Source organism: Corvus cornix, chromosome 2, assembly GCF_000738735.6.
Source record: "Corvus cornix cornix isolate S_Up_H32 chromosome 2, ASM73873v5, whole genome shotgun sequence".
Classification (NCBI taxonomy): domain Eukaryota; kingdom Metazoa; phylum Chordata; class Aves; order Passeriformes; family Corvidae; genus Corvus; species Corvus cornix.
In genome coordinates, this window is record NC_046333.1 from 71,767,363 (window position 1) to 71,791,474 (window position 24,112).

Here is a 24,112-nt window from a genome sequence, read left to right on the forward strand (position 1 = left end):
CTTTCATTTCACTTTTCACAGAATAACTTCATGTTGCATGTGACTTGTAGAGCTCTTCCTCAGGTGCTTCACTGAAATGTTTGAGCCAGTGTAAGGACAGACACTTCCTGGGAAAGGGTGCTACTGCTTTGCAGTGAGTGATAGGTAAGCCGTGTGGAGAAGAGGGAGTTTTCACCTGCCTGAATTGAGTTAAGCTGCAGGCAAGCCTTTTCAGCATGCAGAGGTGGCCCTTTGGGAGATGGGTATCTGAGAGACCTGGGGTCTGCCCTGGTCTTTGCTGTTCTTTACCTCACTTTGCACACTAATGCCTCCTCTCTGCTACTTGGCCCACCCTTCTGGAGCAGCTACAGAGACTACTGCTGTCACCTCTCTTGGAAAATGCTTTGAGATTATTTTTTTTTCTGGAGCAAAGAGATGCTTGTAGACATTCTGTGTGCATTATTAGCAGCTGGTGTGCTCATAATGACAAACAGGGAGAGACTTTTGTTTATTGACCAAAATACTTGTTTTCTGGTTTTGTCCTTCAGGTACCAAAAGCTGTGGAAGAGTTACGTGAAGCTGCGTCACCTGCTGGCTAATAGTCCCAAAGTCAAACAGGCTGATAAACAGAAATTATCACAAAGAGAGGTATTCTGGACCTTCCTATGACTGATAATTGAGCATTGTAATTTGGGATGGAATAAAGCCATATGACTGCCCTATTTATGGAAACAATAGAAATCCTTCACAAAAGATTTTATTTCCAGACTCTTAACACGGATTTTATTTTTATCTATGCTTGTTATTGAATGGGTTTTTTTTCTTTTTTTCAGCTGTCAAACTACTGCAAGTTTTTTACCCAATTATAGAAATTATTGTTACGGAACCATAACTTCTTTGTAGCTGTTGCCATTAATGGTTTCAAGAGTTAGTGTAGAGGAGGACTTTTTATTTCATAATGTACTTTTAACTGGCTTATAATTTTATACATTTCTCTTCTGAGATAAAAACTGCCACACTTGTGTGCATAAAATGTAATTTATTAGGTGGTACAGTGATCTTGCTCAATATCTTTGACTTGAAATCATCTGATTGTTGTATGATAGACAAGATATTTTTCTCTTTTTGTTTTTTCTTCACAAAGTGATGAGCAATAAGCATTTCCTAAGTGTAAATGCTCAACCAATCGGGAATTAAAATCAGAAAAACAAAGACTCCTAAATATAGCCTAAACCAGCCTATCTATTTCTATAAACCCTTGGACTGAAGCTTTAAATTTGTCTGGTGCCTATCAGGCACTCAATTTGACAATATATGTAAAGAATACATAGAGGAGAAATTAACTTCTTGTGTACTGGACAGTATTTAATTAAATTGTGTTGTATTTTTATTTATTGATTAGAAACACTGATTATTCATAAAATCATAGACTACCCTGAGGTGGGAAGGACCCATGAGAATCATGGAGTGTGATTCCTGAGACTTCCCCAGTTTATTGTGTACTTTTGGTTGCAGTAAGTGTTTGATACATATGACATTACACCTGATTTTTTTAGTTGTTGCAAAGCATAGAGTGCTGTTGTGTGTGTGAGCAAGAGTCTGAGTAAATATTTTATTTATGCTGATATTAAATAAGCCCTTAGCTTCTTACTTGTAAATTAAAAAAAAAAAACAAAAAACCAACAAAAAACCCACAACATTGTGACTGAACTGTGCCACAGTTGTAAAGGAAAAAAAGATTTGCTCTTACAGGAGATGATTTTGATTGCCACAACTACACTCAGAGCAAGTAGAATATCATTGTTTTATGAACATCCTTTCATTGGGGGGAATGGATGACTTTTTTGTAAAATTGTAGTGGATTGTTTATAAGGTGGTGATCATATTTTGCTCCAGAAGATAAAATGTTCCTTTGCTTTTTAGCACTGCTGTGTGGACTGCTTATTTTTGTTTCTAGACTGTATTATCTAGGATAACAAGTTTTATAAGTAGTTTGCCAACAGAGAGGCATACAGGGCTGAAGCAGAATCTTTATGTGAGGATAATCTATATATTTGCCAGTGGAGGTGTCAGTAAGTCAGAAGGAGCTGTAGGACTGTACCTCGCTGGTACATGGGCTTTTAACGATTATGAATCATATATTTTGGAGTGCTCCTGAGCCAGTCAGACTGAAATACAGCCAGGTCTGGCAAATACAGTACCACCTGCTTCAGGAAAAACCCAGTGACACACCTTCGACAATGCACAAGGGGCACAGTGCTGGCAAGCATCTCTGTTCCCTCTGCCATCAGTCATCCACCACTGTGAGTTGTACAATGATATCATTTGTGACAAGGTCATGCCTGGGGCTTTGTTCCTCTAACCTAACTTTGAGCATTTACAGCAGGTGCATAAATTGGGACCTGAAGGCTCACTTTGAAGTCAGTGGAGGGAGAAATGCATTTTTGAAGCCATTTATCCCCTTCATTGAATATAAAAGGAGCCAGGGCTGACTAGCCTCCTACCCTAGACAGCTCTGTATTGAGGTGTCTGAGGTTTGATGAATCTGTGTCTGGACAGGTGCAACTGTTGGAACTACTCTGTGAGTCTCTGCAAATCAGAAAACAGAGCCTGTTCCTGCCCAGATATGCTCACAGGCTTCAAACTGGAAGCTGGGAAGAGACAGCTTTGAGCAAGTGCCCTGTAGTGAAAAGGAGAAGGAGAGGCAGGATAGGTTGCATCTTTGAAGAGCTTTGTGTTCTGAAGAAGGCAGAGCACTGAGGGGAGTCTCTACAGTTAGTTCATGGTGTGTGGGGAGCTTGCACACCCCAGGGCTTTATAGTATTGGAACCAAGAGATTCTGATCCAGGACTGACTTATTTTATCTGTTTTTCTTTCATTCCATTTTTACAGAAAATATTTTCTTTTAATGATACTGTCAAAATCTTTTAATGATTCTGACCCTTTCATGGTTTCTAGAGACAAACTGTTTGCACAACACCAAATAGCCAGTGGTCAAGGAAAAACATAGTTTTAAAATTTTTATTGAAGTAATATTGGTAGATTTCATCAGCATAATCTCCAGGACTGGTGAGTATTGACCCCTTTCCCAGACTGGGCATAGTGACATTTTTGAGCAGGAACTGTTGCAAAGTAGCCAAGATGAGAAAACAAAGCCTGTTTTGCTCCTCCTGATTGTTCAAACCAGGAGCATTCATAGTGATGGACTTGAATGAAGAGGTGGTTTTGTACCTCTGGTAAAGAAAGTGCTTTCATTATGAGGACTTTACCTTTCTTACTTGTGTGTTATCTTGGATGTATGAGTTGGACCGGTTTGTTCTGTCATTTGCAGTAAAAAAAATGCAGTCACCTCTGTTCTTGGTCTACCAAAATCCCCTGTCTACTCTGTATTCTAACATATCTGCCACGGTCTGTGGCTGGGAGTTACCAGACCTGTACGAGCCGTAGAAACTGCTCACCAGAACTGAACCTCAAATGGGTGTTGTGCAGGCACTGGCAGGCGTTGGTGTGCTTTGTTGTAGCAAGTTCTTCACAGGAGCTCTGTTCTCTCCCTGCTTAGGAAGCACTGCAGAAAATTCGTCAGAAGAACACAATGAGGCGTGAAGTGACAGTGGAGTTGAGCAGCCAGGGGTTCTGGAAAACGGGGATACGCTCTGACGTCTGCCAGGTGACTAAACCAGAGAGATGTATTTTCTTTCTTGATAGCTGCTGCTGACCTTTCCAAGGGTTTGTTGCAGTTCCAGGCTGAAGAGCCAAATGCAAATGAATGCCTCAGTAATATCCATTGATTTAGGGAGCTATTCTAGTGTTCTGTCCACCTCCTCTATACACACAAAAAAGATAATTTAAATTTTTCTGCCAAGGGTTGATTAGCACAAGGGAGAAGGATTAGGAATGGCCAGCTTGAGGCTGGAAGTTTGCCAAACGTTGAGTCTAGTGTGAATCTTAATCCATCAACTGGCTTGGTTTTAGATATTTTAATTTTAATATATTTTTCTATTTAGATAGCTTTTTAAAAAAACCCCAAGTTTTACAGTGAAGCATGAAGAAATATCTTTTTACTTGAAAGAAAGTAAAAAAACTAAAAGCCCACCACAACTAACTTTTGGTTTAGAACAGGTGTGCCTCAGTAGAAAGGTATCTTTCAGATACTCTGTTTCATATGCATGACATCTCCAAGGAACATCTCTGTCAGATGATCCTATTCTGAAGCAGTTGACAGCCACCAGCTTTGTGATATGATAAAAATAAGTGCAATTTTTATATAATACTGTATTAGTAAAATTCAAGTAGTTTTAACAGCCATATAATTATACTGGAGATATACTTGCATTATTTTTTAGCTGTTGTTTTGGAGATGTTTTTTAAGAGTTAAATGCATGCAACTTAGTATTAGCTTACCAGTGTGAAGTACAAATTAGGGGCGTCTAGGCAAAGGTATAGGTAGAAATTCTGCTGTAATCTTGAAAGTCTAGTGAGGCCAAAGGGGAAATTCTAGAGTGAGAGAAAGGCTAATAACTAGGATTGCTTTTCTTCTGTCTGAAACATTTCTTGTGATTCTACTGTTGCTTCTGAAGTGGAAGGAGAATAGTGGCACAGTATCTTCTCACATAGCTGAGGAAAATTACATCCCTTTCCTAGTTTTTTTTGTTGTGAACTGTGTCTATTTTTACAGCTTAAGTAAACAGTGTAAATTTCCAATTTAGGCACTTTGAAGCCATTCTGTGTTATTTGTAATATCTTTTGTGATTCATCTCCCAATGTCTTGGATATTCCTGTTTCGTTCTGTTGTTGAAGGACAGCAAAACACCAAAGAATGATAGAAGTAAAACTATTTCATAATTTTTGTGCCCATCTGCAGCTGTAACATCTAAATCAGCCAGTTCTGGTATGAAGGTCCATTGATTTGATTTCTTTGTGAGGCCAGGAGTAAGTAACTGTATGTCTGTAAAATGAAAGATTGCTGCTGTTGCTACATGTTTTTTCCCAGATTAAAGAAGGCTAAAACTAAATATGCATAAATCAGCTCTGGGGGCAGAGCTGAAGTGCAGTGATTTAAAATTACTGCTTTTAAAAGCATTGCAGTTTAGAAGATTGAAACTCTTTTAAGTCACTTGTGATAGCTTATACTTGCTCTGAGTTCCATGTAGCATTAATGACACTGGTCTTTGCTGTCTCAGAAATGAACTGCTTGAAAGGGGAGGAAAAATGGTAAGTGAAATGTTAAAAAAATGTAAAATGGCTGAGTTCTGACAGGCTCACTTGAAGTTGCCCAGTATATCAAGTGCAGTACTTAGCCACTGAGCTGGGCAGCACTTAATACACAGCGTGACAAAATCTGGCCGTGCTGAGAAGATACCACCTCTGTTGCCCCACTCCACCCACACCACTGTTGCTGGTATGCCCCCAACAGCAGTGTAAAGTGTTCATGGTGAGGAGAGACCTCATGCATTCCAAAATATTTCAGCTCACCTGCTTCCCCTTAGTAGCTTCAAGTCAGGAGCATTTGTTGTTCTGGAGGATGATGGCGGTATCTGAGGGCACTTGAGAGAGTTTCTGCCTTGCCATGTTAGCTGCAGCAAGGAAAGGACATGCAGAATATTTAAACTCATACATATTTTAAGAACATCTCTTCGAAAGAGATAAATACATAAAACATCAGAAACATTGAATAGCAATAGTCCAAGATGACGGACGTTGATTGAATCAATCAATCAAGTAGTTAGTGCCAGGTAAGCAGCATTTTGTCAATATGACTGCAAGAGTCAAATTAAAGTCCTTCTCTGTGCTCCCAGAGGTCTGTCAATTCTTTGTTCACTACACCACAGCTGATAAAAGTCTAAAACTTGATATTTCAGTCCTCAAATGCAGGGACACGTGTTGGTGTAAAGAATGTTAAACATTGCTTGAAGAGACTTTCTGTCTAGTGGAGCATAGAGGTAGGGAAGCAGAGTTGTCCTGTGAAACAGTTTTGGGTTTCACTGTTTTGGTGTTTTTCAGTTAATTCCTTCTATGAAGGAGCACGTAGGAAGCACACCTGTACAGTTTATATGGAGATGAAAGGAATGTTCTTACAAATTACCCCAAGAAAACTCTAAATGGCTGACATCATAACAAAATAAAACTTCACCTACACTTCCTAATTCTGTTTGGAGTGGTTTTATATTTCTCTATATTTGGAGACAGATCTTCTATATTTGGAGATCCAGAGAGTCTTTTTCTTGCTGTTGCTGGTTATTTCCATCTGAGAGAAAAGGACCAGGGAGGGGTACCTGGTCAACAACTGGCTGAACATGGGCCAAAGTGTGCCCAAGTGGCCAAGAAGGCCAGTGGCATCCTGGCCTGTACCAGCAATAGTGTGGCCAGCAGGACCTGGGCACTGATTATCCTCGTGTACTCTGCACTATTAAGGCCATGCCTTGAATCCTGTGTCCAGTTCTGGGCCCTCACTACAGGGCAGACATTGAGGTGCTGAAGCGTGTCCAGAGAAGGGCAACAGAGCTGGTGAAGGGTCTGGAGCACAAGTGTGATGAGAAGCGGCTGAGGGAGATGGGGGTGTTTAGCCTGGAGAAAAGGAGGCTCAAGGGAGACCATATCACTCTACAACTGCCTGAAAGGAGGCTGTAGCCAGGTGGGAGATGGTGTATCCTCCTGGGCAACAAGTGACAGGATAAAAGGAAATGGCCTCAAGTTGTACCAAGGGAGCTTAAAATTGGGTGTTAGGAGTACTTTCTTTGCAGATAAGGTGATCAAGCATGGGAACAGGTTGCCCAGAAAAGTGGTGAAGTTACCATCCCTGAAGGTATTCATAAAGATCTTTGGGACATGGTTTAGTTGGTGGAGTTTACAAGTGTTAGTTTAGTGACTGGACTCAATCATCTTAAGGGTCTTTTCCAAGTTAAATAATCCTGTGATTACCTTCCAGCTCTGTGTTCAGTTCTCAGGAATTTCACACTCTTTTACTTAAACAGAAGGTTTTGCCATTGGTTAGTCTTAATTTTTTGATCTTGTAGCATTCACCAGTTCGTATTTTCTGCTGTTCTGTCATTAGTGACCTGCAGAAATCCACAACATCATTTATCTGTAAATTATACATCATCTACTTTGTGTGCTTGTTTTTCTTGCTTCTCTCCATGCTTTACACTCACTTCCTCTCATCATACACAATCCTCTGTCTGAATTAATTGTGACAGCCCTCAGATTTTAATGCCCTTAAAACACACCTTTATTTTGAATATGTTCATGTCATGTCAGTAATAGGAATGATTAGAAAAAAATTAGTTCACAAATGGTCACATGCATAATATTCTTTAAATCCTGCATTTCGCCTGTATCTCTTTTCATTCTTATGCAAGATTTGTGATGTTGATATCATACTTGCTATACTACTCTACTGACAAACTGTACTACTTGCTTATTTCAAACCAGATGCATCCGAAGTCAATATTAGTGTAGAATTCCTTCTTTGAAACACTGAGAGAGGGGGACTGCCATTGTTAAAAAATAGAGTTGTTGGTTTTTTCAATGTTATTGACATTTTCCCCAACAGGAAAGCATTGTCTATTTCCTAGACAATCAAATGGCAACCTTTCTGATATTTTTTAGCACATGAAATGTACCAGACTACAGCGTTTCAATCTGTACACTGAAGTTGAATGGTTTTGCTTATTGCGTTTGTTTTTTCAGCACGCAATGATGCTTCCTGTCCTCACCCACCATGTCCGCTACCATCAGTGTCTGATGCACTTGGACAAGTTGATAGGCTACACTTTTCGAGATAGGTGCTTGCTGCAGGTAAGATATGAAAACTCCAACTGCTTGCTGGTTTCTCTTCGTGATACTACTGAGTTCATCCGTAATGCTGAAATGCACAGCGCTGCCACAGCTTGGGCAGACCTGATTATTTGTACTGAAGATCTTTCAAAAGTTTCAGTTTTCCCAAGACACTTCTCAATAGAGATGTCTGTTGTGCACCTAGATCTTACACCTACCTTTGCTCCCAGGGTAGATCTGGATTTGCTCATAATATGTAGAAAGAGAGAAATGCACTTACTGAAAAGACTGTCAAGTACTCATTTCTGTGTAAGTTCCTTTTTTCACATATTTACAGAGAATACAGTGTTGTTCTGCAGATGAGTGTATATGCCCTGCTTCTTGTTTTTACAGCCAGTTGTTCTAAAAGAGAATAATTAAATCACTGCCCTTTTTTTTTGCACTTCTTGGTAGTGAATAGAAATTTGCAAACTTCTGTTCAGCTCTTGATTTCTGCAAGTACATAATAAAATTTCTTACTTGTTTTAAATGCATTCACGTCACATAACCAGCCTTTTATGTTAGTCTATATTTGGAACTGATTACTCAGAGTCTGATGCTTGGCATGATGGCCCCTTTCCTCTTAGACTTTTTCTGAATTTACTGAAGGAAAATGAGGACTTCTGTTAAGAACTTCCTTCTGAAATGGGTGTCATCTCTCTGCAGTGACTGGACTAAGTTCAAAACATGACAGTTTTTGTATTTCTCTAGAGATTTTACTCCCAAATTATTTTAAGGAAATGTCTTTTCTCGCAGCTTTTCTGGTTTCTAGAATTTGTTTTCCAGGCCTTTTCCTACTGCAAGTTACATTAAACATTGAGCATCTTCTAGGATTTGGTTGTTGGCAGGCTGTCTTTGTTTTAATGTCAAAGATTGAAATGCAGTGATGGAAACTTTCAAAATGTTGAGGCCAAACAAACCAACAAGTAAATTCTAATAAAAAAGAGATGAAAGCGTAAAAATCAAGTGTGTAAGCATTAGTCACGTATCGTTATAACAAGTGTGCTTAATACTTTATCCCTACACTCATTTATTTAAAAGCTACAAACATTTTCCAGAAGAGGAAGAACTTTTTAAAAATGTATATAGTATTAGTCATCTGCTTGAGCATAGACAATGTTAGATGTATAATTCTGCATTGATTGTTAGCTATTTTATCATGGTGTTTTCTTTTTAAAGTACAAGCAGGTTAAAAAAAGATTACCCTAAGTTATCTGTTCTGAAAAACTGTAATGTGTCATCTAGTTCAGATGGAGCAGAATTTGAGAATGTACGATTACAACAAACTTAGTAATACTAACAAGGAATTAAAAAGGACTTGGAGAAAGTTCTTACTGTTGATTAAATATAATTTTACTCTCTTAAGTTTTATGTTTAGAAAGCAACAGACAATGTTTCAATGAATTACTGAATGTCTGCTCGCAGCCTGCAGCACCAGTCCTGCAGGTGTGTCAGAAGTAACTTCCTGCAGCTTGCATTTTCCAGTGTGTCTCTTTTTTATATACAAGTTTTATGTGCACATACTTTTATACAAGCACAATATTTTGAGCTGTGTATGTGTAAAGAAGGAGAAAATGTGTGAGTTTGCAGCATGGAGTTCTGAAACCAAGCTGTAGTACTATTTGCTGCTGCCATTTCTGCAGTGGTGGTGTAAGCAGCAGAGTAAGCTTTTGTTAATGCTAGGTGATACAGAGGTAAAACAGAGGACCAGACCTGCCATTCCTCTTAATTTCCATCAGAAGAGTAAGCCCTCTGTAGTCATGAGGGAAAGAGTTCTTCTGTGATTAACTCTCCCAGGAATAATATACTTGTTGTTTCATTTTTTGAGCTAGGAAAGTTCTATAGAGATTTAAATAATGTAAATATGGATGGTTGAGAAGCTCTTCTAGTTGCTTATATTTTTAATATGAATATTTATAGTTCGGTGTTAGAGTGAGTATATTTTTAAATAAGTAAATGTATTGAAATCAGGTCAGCAAAGCTGGTAAGCGAGTCTTAGGGCAAATTGACTGTTCATGCTTTTTCTCTTCTAAACTAATTTTTCTTTAAAGAAAAAAATGTTGAAAGTTAATTAGTTAAACTGATGATTGGGCATAAATGTTCCTTCTTTCTAACATCTGAAATAGTTCACCCTACATTTAAATTGCTGGAACCAAGTTTCTGATTGACTACATCACTTTGTAACCTTTTTTCAAACTGAAAAATAGCTACAGTAGCTACCAGTCTAAGATAATGTTTTTCTTTCATTTGCAAAAATGTCTAACACTTTTTTTTTCCCTGTATGTGTTACACTATAGCTTGCCATGACTCACCCAAGCCATCATCTAAATTTTGGGATGAATCCGGATCATGCCAGAAATTCCTTATCCAACTGTGGGATTCGACAGCCCAAGTATGGAGATAGAAAAGTCCACCATATACACATGAGAAAGAAAGGTATGCTACTTACATCACTAATGTTTTTCACTTACCTGACACTTAATCAGTAAGAACACCCTCTGTTCCATTATCATCTCCTTGGCCATTGTTCTTTTGAGAGATGCCTTCAGTAGAGAATTTCAGTAATTATATGCAGACACCAATGAGATCTTTCTAAAAGACTGGATTTTGCAAAGTAGTCAATAAGTAAAGAGCTGAGAACAAGCAAGGGTAATAAATGGGAGGATGTATTTTCTTAGATTCTTGGCAAGTACTGTTTTCTTAATTTGCTGCTCAACATGGTGAACAAACTGGAATATATTTTGTAAAAATGTCTTCTTACTAATGTGAACATGTGGTCTGTGCTGCAAAATACTCCTCACCCCTTTAAAGTATATTCAGTGTTAATGAAGTAAATTGTTTATTGCTTATGTAATGTTTGGAATGTCCTTTTCCTGCAAAGGTGGTATTTATCTGGCTCCCTGAATGCAAAAATTCAATACTGTTGTAATGGGACTGCGATCGGTTAGGCAGAGAGCATCAGTGAGGATTATACTTGGTGTAATAAACCCTGTAAATAACAGGATAATCTTGTGTATGGCAATTATAAAGTAACATTTTGAGTAATTGTTTTCTACATTTATTCAAAGTGAATTAGTGGCTGTTTACTTAATAGTGCATTGTTTATGTTTCTAGGGATAAACACCCTGATAAATATTATGTCCCGTTTGGGACAGGATGATCCAGCTCCTTCCAGGTAATGAAAATAGTTGTTTGCCAGTAGGGAAGCTGCTGCAGAGGGAGATATTTAATAGAAACAACCAACTTACTGTCAGCAACAGCTTTGGCAAATAGTTGAAATGAAAAGTCATTTTGAATTGACTTTTATATTATGAAGGTGTGCTGAACCTCCATTAGCAGTGGCATAGTAAATGTTTGGTCATGCCTGCAGAAAATGTCTGAGGAAGGTTTTAACAGATAATTCTATCATTTTTGTTGATCCCTGAAATGAGGAGGACTAAAAGGCTACCTTTTTGCTTTCTGCAGAATAAAAAATAAGAGTTGCTGTTGTTGTTGTTATCAGTGCTATAAATTGGATTCTTCATCACATTTTCTCACACTAGTACCTTCCTGCCATGGCACCTTGTTAACAGGAGTGTGGTGCTGAGCATGGGCTTTGCTGATTTACTGTTCCAATTTAAAGACAGATGCAAAACCTATTAATGTTGTCATGCAATAGTCCTTAAATGACCACTAAGAATTCTGTGCATATAAATATAGTTTAAGATGTGGTTTATAGCCACAGGCACCATATTTAGCTAAAGTTGAATAAACAAAGCTCACAAGACTAATGCAGGAAACAGTTGCATGTGAAATCTCTTAAATGCATGGACTAGATGGCAGTGTATATTTTAGTTAGCTAGTGCTGTAGCTGGACCTTTCAAGAGCCATCATTTCGGAAGAAGCTCAGGAATAGGAGAAATTGAGTTATTGTTAAATAATTATTGCATAAATTATTGTTGCACTGTTCCCTAAATGCTGTTTCACCTAGACCATGCCCTTTTCTCTTCAAGCTTATTTGAGTCCTCCTAAAATGACATGACTTAAGGCTAAATTGCATTAATTCTTGTGAAATAACACAAAATTTCTGTCCCATTTCAGAGAGGTGTGTGTTTTCAGTTATGTTGCTACACAGAGTTGTTGTAGATTTGCTCACACGTTATTGTTTTACACAGCAGAGGTACTTGAATTCTTTCAGCCCATAACAAAGGACTACTATTTCAGAAATTACACTAATTATGTAGTTGTTGGGGGAGTGAAAATTACAATAAAATCTGCCCAACACTTGACAAGGATCTTCTGGGTAAAAAAAAAAGAAAAAGAAAAAAAATCTTGCGGCATTAGCCTTGATTCTGTTACAATCATGTGTGAAATCAAAAATGGTGCTGCTTACTTGCTTTGATTTATAGAGCAGAAATTTGTATGTATCCAAAGACAAGCTCACATTCTTTTTCAGCTGCTTGCCCTTTTAGTCCTTTGAATATAAGCAGGCAGACAGCCTGAAGGAAATGAAACTTTATGCAAAACAAAGGTAAATCAGGACCAGCAATGAAAGAAAACAGAGGAAATAAAAGATGCTAATAATTTAATGGCATGTTTGGATGCATCTGCTTGTATAGCCATTTTTTTTCTTTTGAGCTCAGAGGACATTACAGAAAACAAGGCATTTAAAGGTGCTATGAAAAATACAAGTTCTTACTCCCTCTGCCGTACCAGCGATCTACTGCAGGGTTGTCCTGCCCTGCAGGTGGTTGATGTTAATTAGGTAGAGCTCCCTAGTTTCATGGACAAGGCTCAGGACAGGCTGTTTCTTTCAATCACCTGGTGCCCTCTGATGGACAGAGAAACCCGACTTCAGTGCCAGGCAGCAGTCCTGTTTCCTTTTCCCATTTTGTGAAGCTTGTGACAATAGCTCTGAACAGAACATACGGAAATTTCAAAGGTGGTGGTGTCAGTCCTGAGTTTCACAATTCACATACTTGTTACTCTGTTTTGGAAAGGATTGTAACCCAGAGAGGGTGGGGGAGGCTGCAAAAATGACTGTTATATCTGATTAGCAGTCAACTCTGGTTTTTCCATTTTAATTGTATTGTGTAAATAACCAGCATGTGTTACTTAGGTTATGGTGAACTTTAAAATGCCTTTTTCAGGATTAACCACAATGAGCGTTTAGAATTTCTGGGAGATGCTGTGGTGGAGTTCTTAACAAGGTAAATGGGGAATTCTTCAACAATTCTCACCTTTGTATGTTATTATTATCATGTTGTGTTTATTGAACTTTTCAGTGTCTACTTTGACTGTGTATGTTTGCAGTCCTGCCTGATACTTAGACCTGCACACCTGCCCACAACTCTCTTGAAAATTTTTTCAGTGATGATGATAAAACAAGAAAGATTACAAAATAAAAAGCTAGAATTTCTGTTTCGTGAAGTGCTATTTTAAATTGATTTGGGTTAGAGATTATTCAGCTACAGACAAGTTGAACTTCGTACTCTTTTTTTAAAGGAGAGATATTTTTCTTAGCATGCCATTTTGTTTCCATGGGCTCTTTCTCTCTAGTTGCAAGGGAGAAGCATTTATGGGTACTGTTGAATGTGTTGCAGTTCTTCTATTTCCAGTTATTAGGGCTGTAGCTTTCTTAACAGCTTAAATAGTTAAGCACAAATGTAATTTACTCAAAAGTAATCAAAAAACCCCATGCTTCATCAAAAATTGCTCCAGTTCTGGCCTGAGTATTCTGAAATCAGTGAGCAATACAGGCATATAATTAGGTATCTCTGTTGTTCTACTTACCTGAGTAGTAGAGGCAAACAGGTTGCACAATATAAAGATCATAATCTATTTTCAGCTGCTTTGTTCTACTGTTTTTAAAAGTATGTTTGTTTACTGTTAATTTGATCTTTAAGCCAGTTTGTTATATGAACAACAAAACTGACTTAATATCTCTGTTCTCTACTAGCCATTAGCTATGTGATATTAAAAACTATTAGCCTATAAAGGTCTCCGCTGCCCTTAAAACTCATGGCCTTTTCTCTCATACAACAGTACAGGCTGATAAGATGGAAGATCTGATGATTAAAATGTCTTGCATTTTTCATTGTCATTGTTCATCAGCCATCAGTTCACTTTCTGAGCTAACTTTTGTCTCAATTCAGAAAAAAAATGAACTCCATTTCTGTTCAATAGAGCATGTAAGCACCTATTTAAGTCTGATTTTTTTTTTATCCTCTCTTAACTTCAGGTGTCTGCTGTTGTGAATTATGATGCTTGATTAGATTGCCTCTAAGTTTTATAGCAGTTTTTGTCCTTAAATAATCTTGCATCCGTTTGCATTTTCCTCCCTGTATACTGGGTTAATAAAGTATTATAATAATTAGTGCCAGAGAGTGCCTTAATTGTGGAATGTTAAAAACCCTCTCTGTGTTAACTTTTTTCAACATGAGTTAGATATGAAGGTATCCAAAATTATTTATTCATTAGTCAGATCTTGATTGGATCAGTGAATTACTTGTTTTGTTTTGTTTCTCTTTTATGAAGTACATTGCTAGCATGATGACAAATACCATTAAAGGCTGTTAAAGCCTGTGATTTTTACTTTTTTTTTTTTTGTGGTTTGTGGTATAATGACTTCACACATTTGATAAATAGAGGCTGTTGAGTTCTGTTCTGTTCTTTGTTTTCATTAGCGTCTGTTAAAGTACTTTAAGAAACTTGTATAAACAGATGGATATCCTGTTGGCAGCTGCATGACATGAAAGCACCGTGTACCTGCAGCACGGAGTTTCTCAAGGCTGAGGCTTCCCTTGTGCTTTATTCCTCAGCATCCTCTAGGTGTCAGCTGTGCTGAACCTTGTGCTGGTGATAGACAGAAGCCTGAGATGAGGGAGCTGTGGCAGGGATTTAGACATTATGTGCTGCCCAGTAGAGAAACAGCACTCTTCCTCCTCTGCTGCCAGTGTTGGATAGGATTGGGCACTGTTTGAATTGTTTGTATCTTTACCTTACTTCAAGCTGAGTTCCACTTTGGCAAGGGACCCATATTACCCACTAGGGTCTGAGGGAAAGGCACAGCTCTCTAGAGGTGCATGTGGTTCATCTTTAATCAAATGCTGACAGCATCTGATTCACTTTTTGTTTTGCCAGTGTCCACTTATACTACCTGTTTCCCACTCTGGAGGAAGGAGGATTAGCTACGTACCGCACTGCCATCGTACAGAACCAACACCTGGCCATGCTGGCTAAGGTACAGCTCTGTATGTCTCTGTGTTTGACATCCATGGGTAGAGTACTATGAGTGTCTGGACTGCTTCTTGAGGGAGCTGCCTGCTTTGAACATCAGTTTCTTTGCTGTGTTTTCTGTTCAAGATTTGGGATGCAGGAACCCTTTTCAGTTTGAAAGTAGATTTTAAAGATAAAGGAGAATTCAGTGTTTTCTCTAAAGCATGCTTTTGGGAAAAATGATTTTTGCAGGCATAAAAATAAGTTTATAGCCTGTGTTGAAGGTGTGCCTATACTTGCCTTTAATTTGCACAAGTAATGAAGCTGATAGTAGAACTTTAGTGAAGGAAAGGAATCAAACTGGTTGTTTATAAGAGGACTTTCTGATAGAATATCTAGGGAGAACTTGGCAACAGGAAGTAGAAAAAATGGGGAGGGGGGAGGAATTTTATCTGCTCCATAAACTATGCAGTCATTTTCAGGTCCACTGTAGACTGTCAGAGTAGTCAGAAGTATGTTAACCAGGGTTTTGGAGAAGAGTTATGTTATCTCATAGGAAAAATTGAGATGCCTTAGAATTTTATTTCATTTAGTTCTGTGAATGACAGAGCTTTTTATATTCCTATATATGATACTGGTGAAAGTTGATTAAATCTCTATTCATAAGTAGATAGGTATTGCCTTACTCATTCTTGATTTTGTTAGCTTTTTTTTTAAAGAAACAGTCTGAGACTTACTGTAATTGATTATGCTACACATGTGCACTCACTGTCCACTGTGTACTGCTGATAGTTTTCAAGTTGCTCTTTTAATCTCCCCTCTCTGTAATCACACAGTGCCTTAAACAAGCATATCCAATCTTGAGATTTTGGCAAATCTGCAGGATTTCTAACATGTCATCTTTTTGCTCATCTCTGAGGAGAGGCATAGGGTAGGCAGTGAACACAATAATTTTCTTCCACATCTTTCTTTAGTAATTTAGATAAGCATGAATTGATTGAAACATTTCATATTGGGGCTTTGTTTACAAATATGGTACTGCCTGACATTTGAATTCATGGTACTATTTTTAAACCTGCATCAGGAAAGCTCATACATTCTTCAAGGCTGTTCACAGCCTTTATCATTGTACAAGGACAAATCTAAAAAATTTTTATTGCAATATTTTAAAAACTGTATTTATATTAGATACAACTGTAAATATTAGATATCTGTATATTCCCAATTTTCCAACCTGCCCTTTGTTCCTCTCGTGTCTTATATGATGTTCCTGATTTCATACCCTGCAGTGTCATGTTGCATTCAATTTACTTAATATAATTCTCATCTTCTCAACATCTCTTGAACTTGGGGAATGCTGTTAATAAATGAAGATCAAATGATGAGTAAAGAAGTTTAAATTTTATATAAAAAAATTAATGTTCTGCTCTAATGTTGACTTTAGCAAGTGCTCACTGTGCATTATAAAGTATGATGGAACATTGTAAGTGGTAATTCACTGTTCTGGAGCAGTGAACAGGCTGCCATTCATTGAAAATGGAAGACTCTTTTTGACAATTGAAACATGTCTAAATCATACACCTCAAACAACTTAGTCTCCAGCTTTACCTCTTAAATCTGGGAGGATGAAGTTGAAAGTTAACAAGAAATTAATCAGTAGAAACTTACACCCAGCTGGGAAGAGCCTGTTCTCATACAAACTTTGCAAGATGCACAAATCTCTTCTTTAAAAATCCCAATAATGGTTTTGTGTCAAAAAGATGAATATGTAAAGAGAATCTAGTAGCTCTTGCCTGCATTTCTATAGCAGAATTATCATATATTATAGAAAATATCTGACTTACTACCTGAGATTCTGACTGGCAAGCAGAACTATAGTTCAGGCAACAGATGAATGTTAATGATGCACTTTTGAAAGGAAGAAAGAAGCTAGGTGGCACTGCAGATTAAAATATTAGCCTTCTCTTGCAGTGCCCAGAGGCACCTGTTGATGGTCTCAGAGGAAAAACCCAGATGTTCAGTGGACTGTGTCTTCCATAGTTCCTATTCCTCACTGTTCTGCTTTAGCTTCTTCTTGTAGGCAAGGTCTTTTTCCTCAGCATTAACTCCCCTCCCTTAGAATGTCCTTTTGATATCTCTGAAGGCTAATCACATGAGGACAAACTACCAGCAAGAGACACAATGCATTGCACTGTCTAGTCAGTATCAGGCTATTTTTCTGTCATGCCCTTGGACCTTCTCTTGAACTCATTCTTAAAACTTACCAGTAATGTTTTGATCTGGCTTCCTTTGACATTTTGGTTTGATAATTCTAGCTTTTTATGGTATAACATTCTAGTTGCTTACCGCTGATAAACATAGGAAATTTTTTAATTTTAGCCTGTGTCTGAACTGAAACTATGGGGAAAAGCTTCATAGTTCCTTCAGACCCAGTAGCTGCATGATAACAGTGTAACTGAACTTTAGTGACTAAACTGGTACTCTTGTACTTCTAAAGCCATGGTTTTATCTCTTTCTACATATTTTGCAGAAGCTGGAACTAGAACGATTCATGCTTTATGCTCATGGTCCAGACCTTTGCAGGGAGTCAGATCTCCGTCATGCCATGGCCAACTGCTTTGAAGCCCTCATAGGTAAAGTGCTTGTATTTGTGTGTGCAGACAGTTATGCTTTGTACAGGTCTGTGTGCCGTGTTGACTGTGATGGAAGAGATGCAGGCCTGTTGAGTAGTGCTAGTACAAGCAGGCAATAGTAAAGCTTCTTACATCATCTTTGTCTCTTCCTCTCTCCTGCACATATGCCATGAGTATAAACACAATGAGTGTGTAGTACTAGCATGAAAATCTCATCTTCCATATCCTGGCTCCCACACACTGAAGATTAAGCCATTTCATGTCACTGCAGAACTCCACCTCTCCTCTGCCAGCATGGCCTGATGCCTGCCCCATGTCTGACGGGAGGAGTTCAGTCACCGTGGCCTGGCAGAAGATGAGCAGGTTCACTGCTTCCAGTGGTGCTTGAACAGACCTGCAACCTCAGCCCTGAATTTTAAGCTGCAGCTTTCTTTCTGAGTGCACCAGGCACTCCCAGCTGAGGCACCAGACTACTTCCTCTGTGCCCTGCTAGCCTTCTGTGAATTTGCAAAGTAAATACCTTTTACTCTTTGCATTTTTCTTACAAGTAAAAAGCATGGCAATATACCATGGCTGGTGTAATAAAGCTACCCTCTAGCTGAGGGTGAAGGAGAATTGTGTCAAATTTGCTGTTGGCCACTAAGATGCTGATTAGTGACTGGCTGCACTGGTCTATAGGTTTATGTAGCAGAAGAAATCAGGGCCTGACCACAGTTATCAAGCAGGAGGGTAGAAATCTCATTGGTTAAATCTGCACAAGCTCTGTTTTAAATAGTGTATTTTTATGAACCTTTACTTGTTTGAGTACATGAAGCAAGCTTAATCTCACCTGTTTGACTTCATATTCATCCAAATGTACTGTACAAGTTACTAGCTATGGGAATGGTTTAGACCTGATGCAGATCTTTATGTACTATACAAGCTCCTAAAGCATTTTGTCCTGCTTTGAAAAATAGATCATAGTTGGCTTAGATGTCAACAGCTCTGTGCATTCTGCCTTGGGCCAGATTGCATTTCCTCTTATCAAGAAATAAGAGTTTTCTTTTTAACTCTGTTTTGCTTTCCATGAGCGCTTTGATCTTCAATTTAAAAATAAAAAGCAAACAGAAGAGGAACACTAGATCTGTATCTGTGTCTTTGTTCGTAGGCTTCAGCTTGTCTTGGATATAGTGATGAGAACTGTTTGGCAAGCACTGAGATTGCTGAGAGAGCAGGCTTCTTGTTTAACCTCCAATACAAAGTTGTTCAGCAAGTTAATTGAGCAATAAGATTTTGTCAGTGCTATAGCTAAAATCTGGGAGCTTGTTAAGGGACTATAAAAGTATGTGTGGGGTCTGGAACTCCTACTTGAGGCTCTTTTACGAAGTATTGTGCTTCATCACAAAGTCACTGTGATGAAATTAAAAAACAGAAGTATGAGCAGGCTGCCTAGGACTTGTTTGAAATTCTGTCCTCGCATAACGTTCCTCTGTGAGATCAGTCTTATAAACCCCCAAACTGTTCTCCAAAGAAAGTAGTTGACCTAGTGAGGAATCAAAAGGAAAGGGGAAGGGAAAGGCAAGACAAATCATGTTCTTCCTGTGTGTGGGAACATGCACTCCCTTTCTCTGTGTTCTTGATGTAGCTGTATATTCCAATTGCTTTTATGCTTACAATAACAAGTGTGAGATTTTCAGAAGCCGTTCTGTAAAGCATATTAAAGGATGAAATGTTGAAGTGCCTGTGAAGATACAGAGTATATAGGATACACCCAAAAATACAATACATTAACACAAGTTTTGCAGAGCTTGTTACTGATGGAAATGTGGAGAGGGTTAGTGAGGGCTGTGTGTGCAGTTCAAAAAAAGAAAATACTATAATCTCCAGAAACTGAGACATGCAGAGATGCCGTTTCCAGTTCAGGCAATAAATTACTGTGATACTGGGAAGACCTTGAGCTTTGCAATAGTCTTGACACATCGTTTATATGCAGAGTGTAATCTTGTTGGAAGTATGGAATAAGTGGCAATTATGTGCTGGTTATTGAAATGTAATTCGTGGGTTTCCCTATCTGCAGATGTTGTTGTTGTGGCTTCTCCCCAGCCAGCAGCCAAGCCCCATGCAGCCACTCACTCGCTCCTCCCCTAGAGGGATTGGGGAGAGAATTGGAAGAGGAAAAGCTGGAAGAGTCAGGGGTTGAGATAAAGACAGTTTCACAGGGAAAGCAAAAGCTGTGCACGCAAGCAAAGCAAAACAAGAAATCACTTCACTGCTTCCCATGGGCAGGCAGCTGTTCAGCCATCTCCAGGAGAGCTGGGCCCTGTCACACATAACGGTGACTTGGGAAGACATCACCATCACTCCAAACGTCACCCCCTTCCTCCTTCTTACCTGTGATTTATAAACTGAGTATGATGTCATACAGTCTGGAATATCCCTTTGGTCAGTTTGGGTCACCTGTCCCAGCTGTGTCTCCTCCCAACCTCCCAAGCACTCCTAGTCTCCCCACCAGTGTGGCAGTAGGAAAGGCAGAAAAGGCCTTGGCTCTGTGTAAGCCCTGCTCAGGAATAACAAAATCATCTCTGTATGATCAACCCCATGTTCAGCACAAATTGAAAACATAGCCCGGTACTAGTCACTGTGAAGAAAATTAACTCTACCCCTGCTGAAACCAGCACAATTGTATAGTTAGCTCTTTACTGGAAAGTACTTTTGGAAATACATTGCATCTAGGTTAATTTGCTAGTTTAAACTTTGCTCTTTGGATGTATAATTTTCTATCACCGATATAATTATTTCAGGTTTTTCTTTGCATTTTATGGTTGTTGATTTATGTTGGTGTTTAATGTGCTTTAAATTTCTCAAAAAATAGGTGTTGCTACAGAAAGCATGCTTTTAAAAATGAGTGTGTTGGAGATGAAGAAGTCCAAGATCTTTGACTGTCCTGTGCTTAGTAATTTTCTAAGTACTAATTGCATATTGACCTTTGACATATTGGTCCCCTCATGTAGGAGCTGTTTATCTAGAGGGAAGCCTAGAAGAAGCAAAACAATTATTTGGACGTTTGCTCTTCAATGAAAAGGTATTTATGTACTTACATGATTTGATTTCCAGTTCAAAAACAACTTGATATTCTTTCTTTTCCCTTGTTTTACTTAAGGATCACAGATGGACAGAAATACTACACCTGTTGTATGTAGTTCCTGAATTGAACTAGGACAGCAAGCTGAATTAGGACAGCAAGCTGTACTGATTCAGGCAAACACGGTGTTTTCTCAGGTGTGCTGTGGGTTGCTTGGCTTAGGTAGGGAAGGGTGGGTGGCGTGGGAAACCTGACAGCTTCAATTCAAAGTGCTGCTCTGAAAACAGAAATGGTACTGCAGGTCCAGGCATCAGGCTCTGAGGGAATGATGCACATGTAGAGCAACTACTCCTGTTTTATCAGTTAAATCATGCTACTCTAAAAGCTTTAAACATATATTTGGGAATAAAAAGGAGGGCGCTTCATTCAGCATTTACCCAATTGCACAACTGAAGTGTGCAGGAATGGATCAGGCTGTATCTCAGGTGGCTGTTGGTTACAACATGTGCTGTATAAAGGTGAAGGGAAGTACCCACTGCTGGGACAGCACACATGACAGTGGTGAGAGGATGAATTCTGTAGTATTTTCCTTCCTCTGAGTCTCTGAAATAACAAAACTTTTTAGAAATAGAAGTGTTGAAAGCCTATTGTAACTCAGTGTTTATTTGCTGCTCGGTGGCTGTAGTGAAGGAAGCCTTTATGAAACAGAAGAAAATAAGTGGGTTTTTTTTTTCTTTTTCAGTCCTTGCCTTTGGAGAAGTCAAACTTGCTACTGAGGAGTACTTGCAAATAAAGTTAGTCCTGAGGCTTAAGCAAATCTTTTTATTCTTTAACCACTTATGTGGTTCAAGGATTTTTCCACCTCTTTGACACAAGCTAATTGGGAGAACTACAGGCAGTTTGAACAGCAAAGACACGATTTTAAAAATTAGTTTGCCAGCACTATTGAATTTGCAATAAGCAGAGTCAGCATCTGAAATAGTTCAGTATTTCAAGTAATGACATTTTATTTAGTACTGTGGAATTTGTTAAATGACTCCCTTGAGCATTAAAAGCATCTCTCAATGTTTGCAGGACCTGCGGGATGTATGGCTTAATTATCCACTACATCCACTCCAAGTAAGTGATCCCTTTCTGTAATAAATTTCACAGTTCTGTTTTATTTTCAGGGATGCTTTTCCATAGGTTTCTATTGTGGTGACATCTCAGAAATTGTGCTAAAGACTAGCCAAAGGAATATATGTATGTTTTCCTTTGTGTTTGGTTTGTGATTTGTTTGTTTGGTTTTTTTAAAGAAGTAGTGAGTTTCTGCCTCTCTGAGAATTAGTCATTCACCTTTCCTTGGCTCATGTATGTTATATAACTGTGCCTATACAATAAATCCAATGAGAGGTAACATTTTGACAGCTTCTTGGTCATCTTCTCTAAGCTGGGAGAAAAAGGTGCAAAAACAATCTATGTACATATTTTCTTAACGTGGAATTGGGGCTGAAACCTTAATAGTAGGAAGGCACATTAATTGAATGCCGTAAGAGTTTTGATTTGATTCCGTTTTGATTGTGTGTGTGCATGCCCGTGCAATGGTAGTGTGGTTGTTTCAGTGATTCCAGTAATTTTTAATACCACATAAACATTAAAATTATGAAGGTGTCTGAAGGCTAATGTATACCTCCTGTATCAAAGGATACAAATTCACAAGTTGTCAGTTTATGAGGCTAGAAGTTGGGAGATTGATTTCCCAGTCCATTCTCCCTGACTGAATTCTGGGGCAGACGTAGAGCAAGTTGCAGAGCCTCTCTGCACTGTAGCTCCTTGTCTTCAGTGCAAGCAGGAGTGCTTCAAAAACAGCAGTGAGTGCATAACCAAAATCTTCAGCAACAAATCAGTGCATGTGAAGAATTTTTACAATCACATCCCTCTGAGTGTAAATACAAAAGGTCTTAATAGGAAGATAAGCTTTTGAGATTCAGCACCAGCTATGCTGCATGGTGGCACAAGCTCCAAAGAAGATTGTTCTTATTCTGAATTTCTTTCTTTTCTCTTACTTTATTTTAACCTTTTCATCTCTGCTTTCACAAAGATGACTTCCACTCTGCTTAGAGATTAGCAACAGTCAGTGTATGAAACTTACAATTTCTTACTACTACCTTAACTTGTGTGATGAAAATTACTCTCTTCCATACCCCAAAACCATCCTAGGTGGTTTTGCCAGTAGGTGAAACACAGGCAGCTCAGGCTGGCCTTTGGGCACAGCTAGCCTGAAAAATGGCATTTTAAAAATTACTAAAAGTCACTGGAACAATATACCAAATGACATCCCAATTAATAAAAAAAATCTCTGAGTAAGATAACAGAGTTACAGACCTTTAGCTCTGTGTATTTGTCAGTAGCCAAGTCTGTAGAAATGGTTCTGAAAAAATAATTAGTGGTCATCTGGATACATATGGACTCTTTAGAAAGAGTCAACAGGTAAAGACTACTGCCTTACAAACGAATAGGAAATTTCAGGAGACAAAAAAGTATGTGATAATGCAGATGATACTGTCTGCTGGGTTTCCTGAGAGGCTGTTGAAAAGACAGTGAGGAAAGGCTTTTAAAATTTTTGTCTTTTTCTTAATAAGCAGTAAAAAATAAGTAACTCCAGTAAGAACTGTCAGTCCCTACAAGATTTAAAGGAATGGCTGAAATATAAGAAATGGAGGATAGGAGTGAAATGACCACATCTTGCAAGGAATGGTGATCACTGGCAGATTTCCCTCGGGATCTTTGCTAAAGTACAGGCTGTTCTCATTGACAGCCTAGGGAAGAGGATGAGCAGTGAGGTGGCAGTTTGTTGACAATACCAAATTGTTCCAGGTAGCAGGGACAACAGCAGACTGAAGAATTGCATTCTGGTTGTGAGAACATAAGGGTGACTCACTGTGGAGTTTAAAAAAGCAGAAGAAATTCTGTGTAGGTAAATAGAAAGGGCTGTGCACAAGGAAGCAAAAAGCAGTCTCAGCTCTACATGCAGCTGAACTCCAAAATGACGAATACCACGCAAGTGTGGGATTTTGGTGCAAGGGTATTGTAGCTCTATGAAAATGGAACTGAAGGCTCAGTACAGAAAAAAGACAAATTGAATGTAATCAACTAATAGAAAAGGGGCAGACAACAAACCAGAAATTATCTCAATGCCAGTTTAAAAAGCTGTGGCTATTCTTACTTTCTTTTAGGCATCTTCTTCTGGATAATTCCTCCTCTAAGTCATTGCTATACCAAAGAGATGCTCAGAATGGCTGGAGGAAATGCTTAAGCCATTTCCCAGCTCCACAAAGGCATTTAACAGTGTCACCACATCAAGGACATCAGACAAGAAACTGATAAGAAAAGATACTGACCCAAAGCAATAATTTTAATTTTCTTGTGTTAGTGTGCCCTTTTGAATTTC

The 24,112-nt window shown here is 38.6% G+C and overlaps 1 protein-coding gene across 1 annotated transcript in view; it reads left to right on the forward strand.

The window, feature by feature from the left end:
* DROSHA (drosha ribonuclease III) overlaps positions 1-24,112 on the forward strand; it is a 74,795-nt gene that overhangs the window by 34,220 nt on the left and 16,463 nt on the right. Inside the window, 10 exon segments of the mRNA XM_039548420.1 lie at positions 528-627; positions 3,539-3,646; positions 7,666-7,773; positions 10,089-10,227; positions 10,906-10,966; positions 12,921-12,980; positions 14,914-15,013; positions 17,519-17,621; positions 20,612-20,682; positions 21,757-21,801. Of these exon segments, the coding sequence (XP_039404354.1) occupies positions 528-627; positions 3,539-3,646; positions 7,666-7,773; positions 10,089-10,227; positions 10,906-10,966; positions 12,921-12,980; positions 14,914-15,013; positions 17,519-17,621; positions 20,612-20,682; positions 21,757-21,801 (895 nt within the window).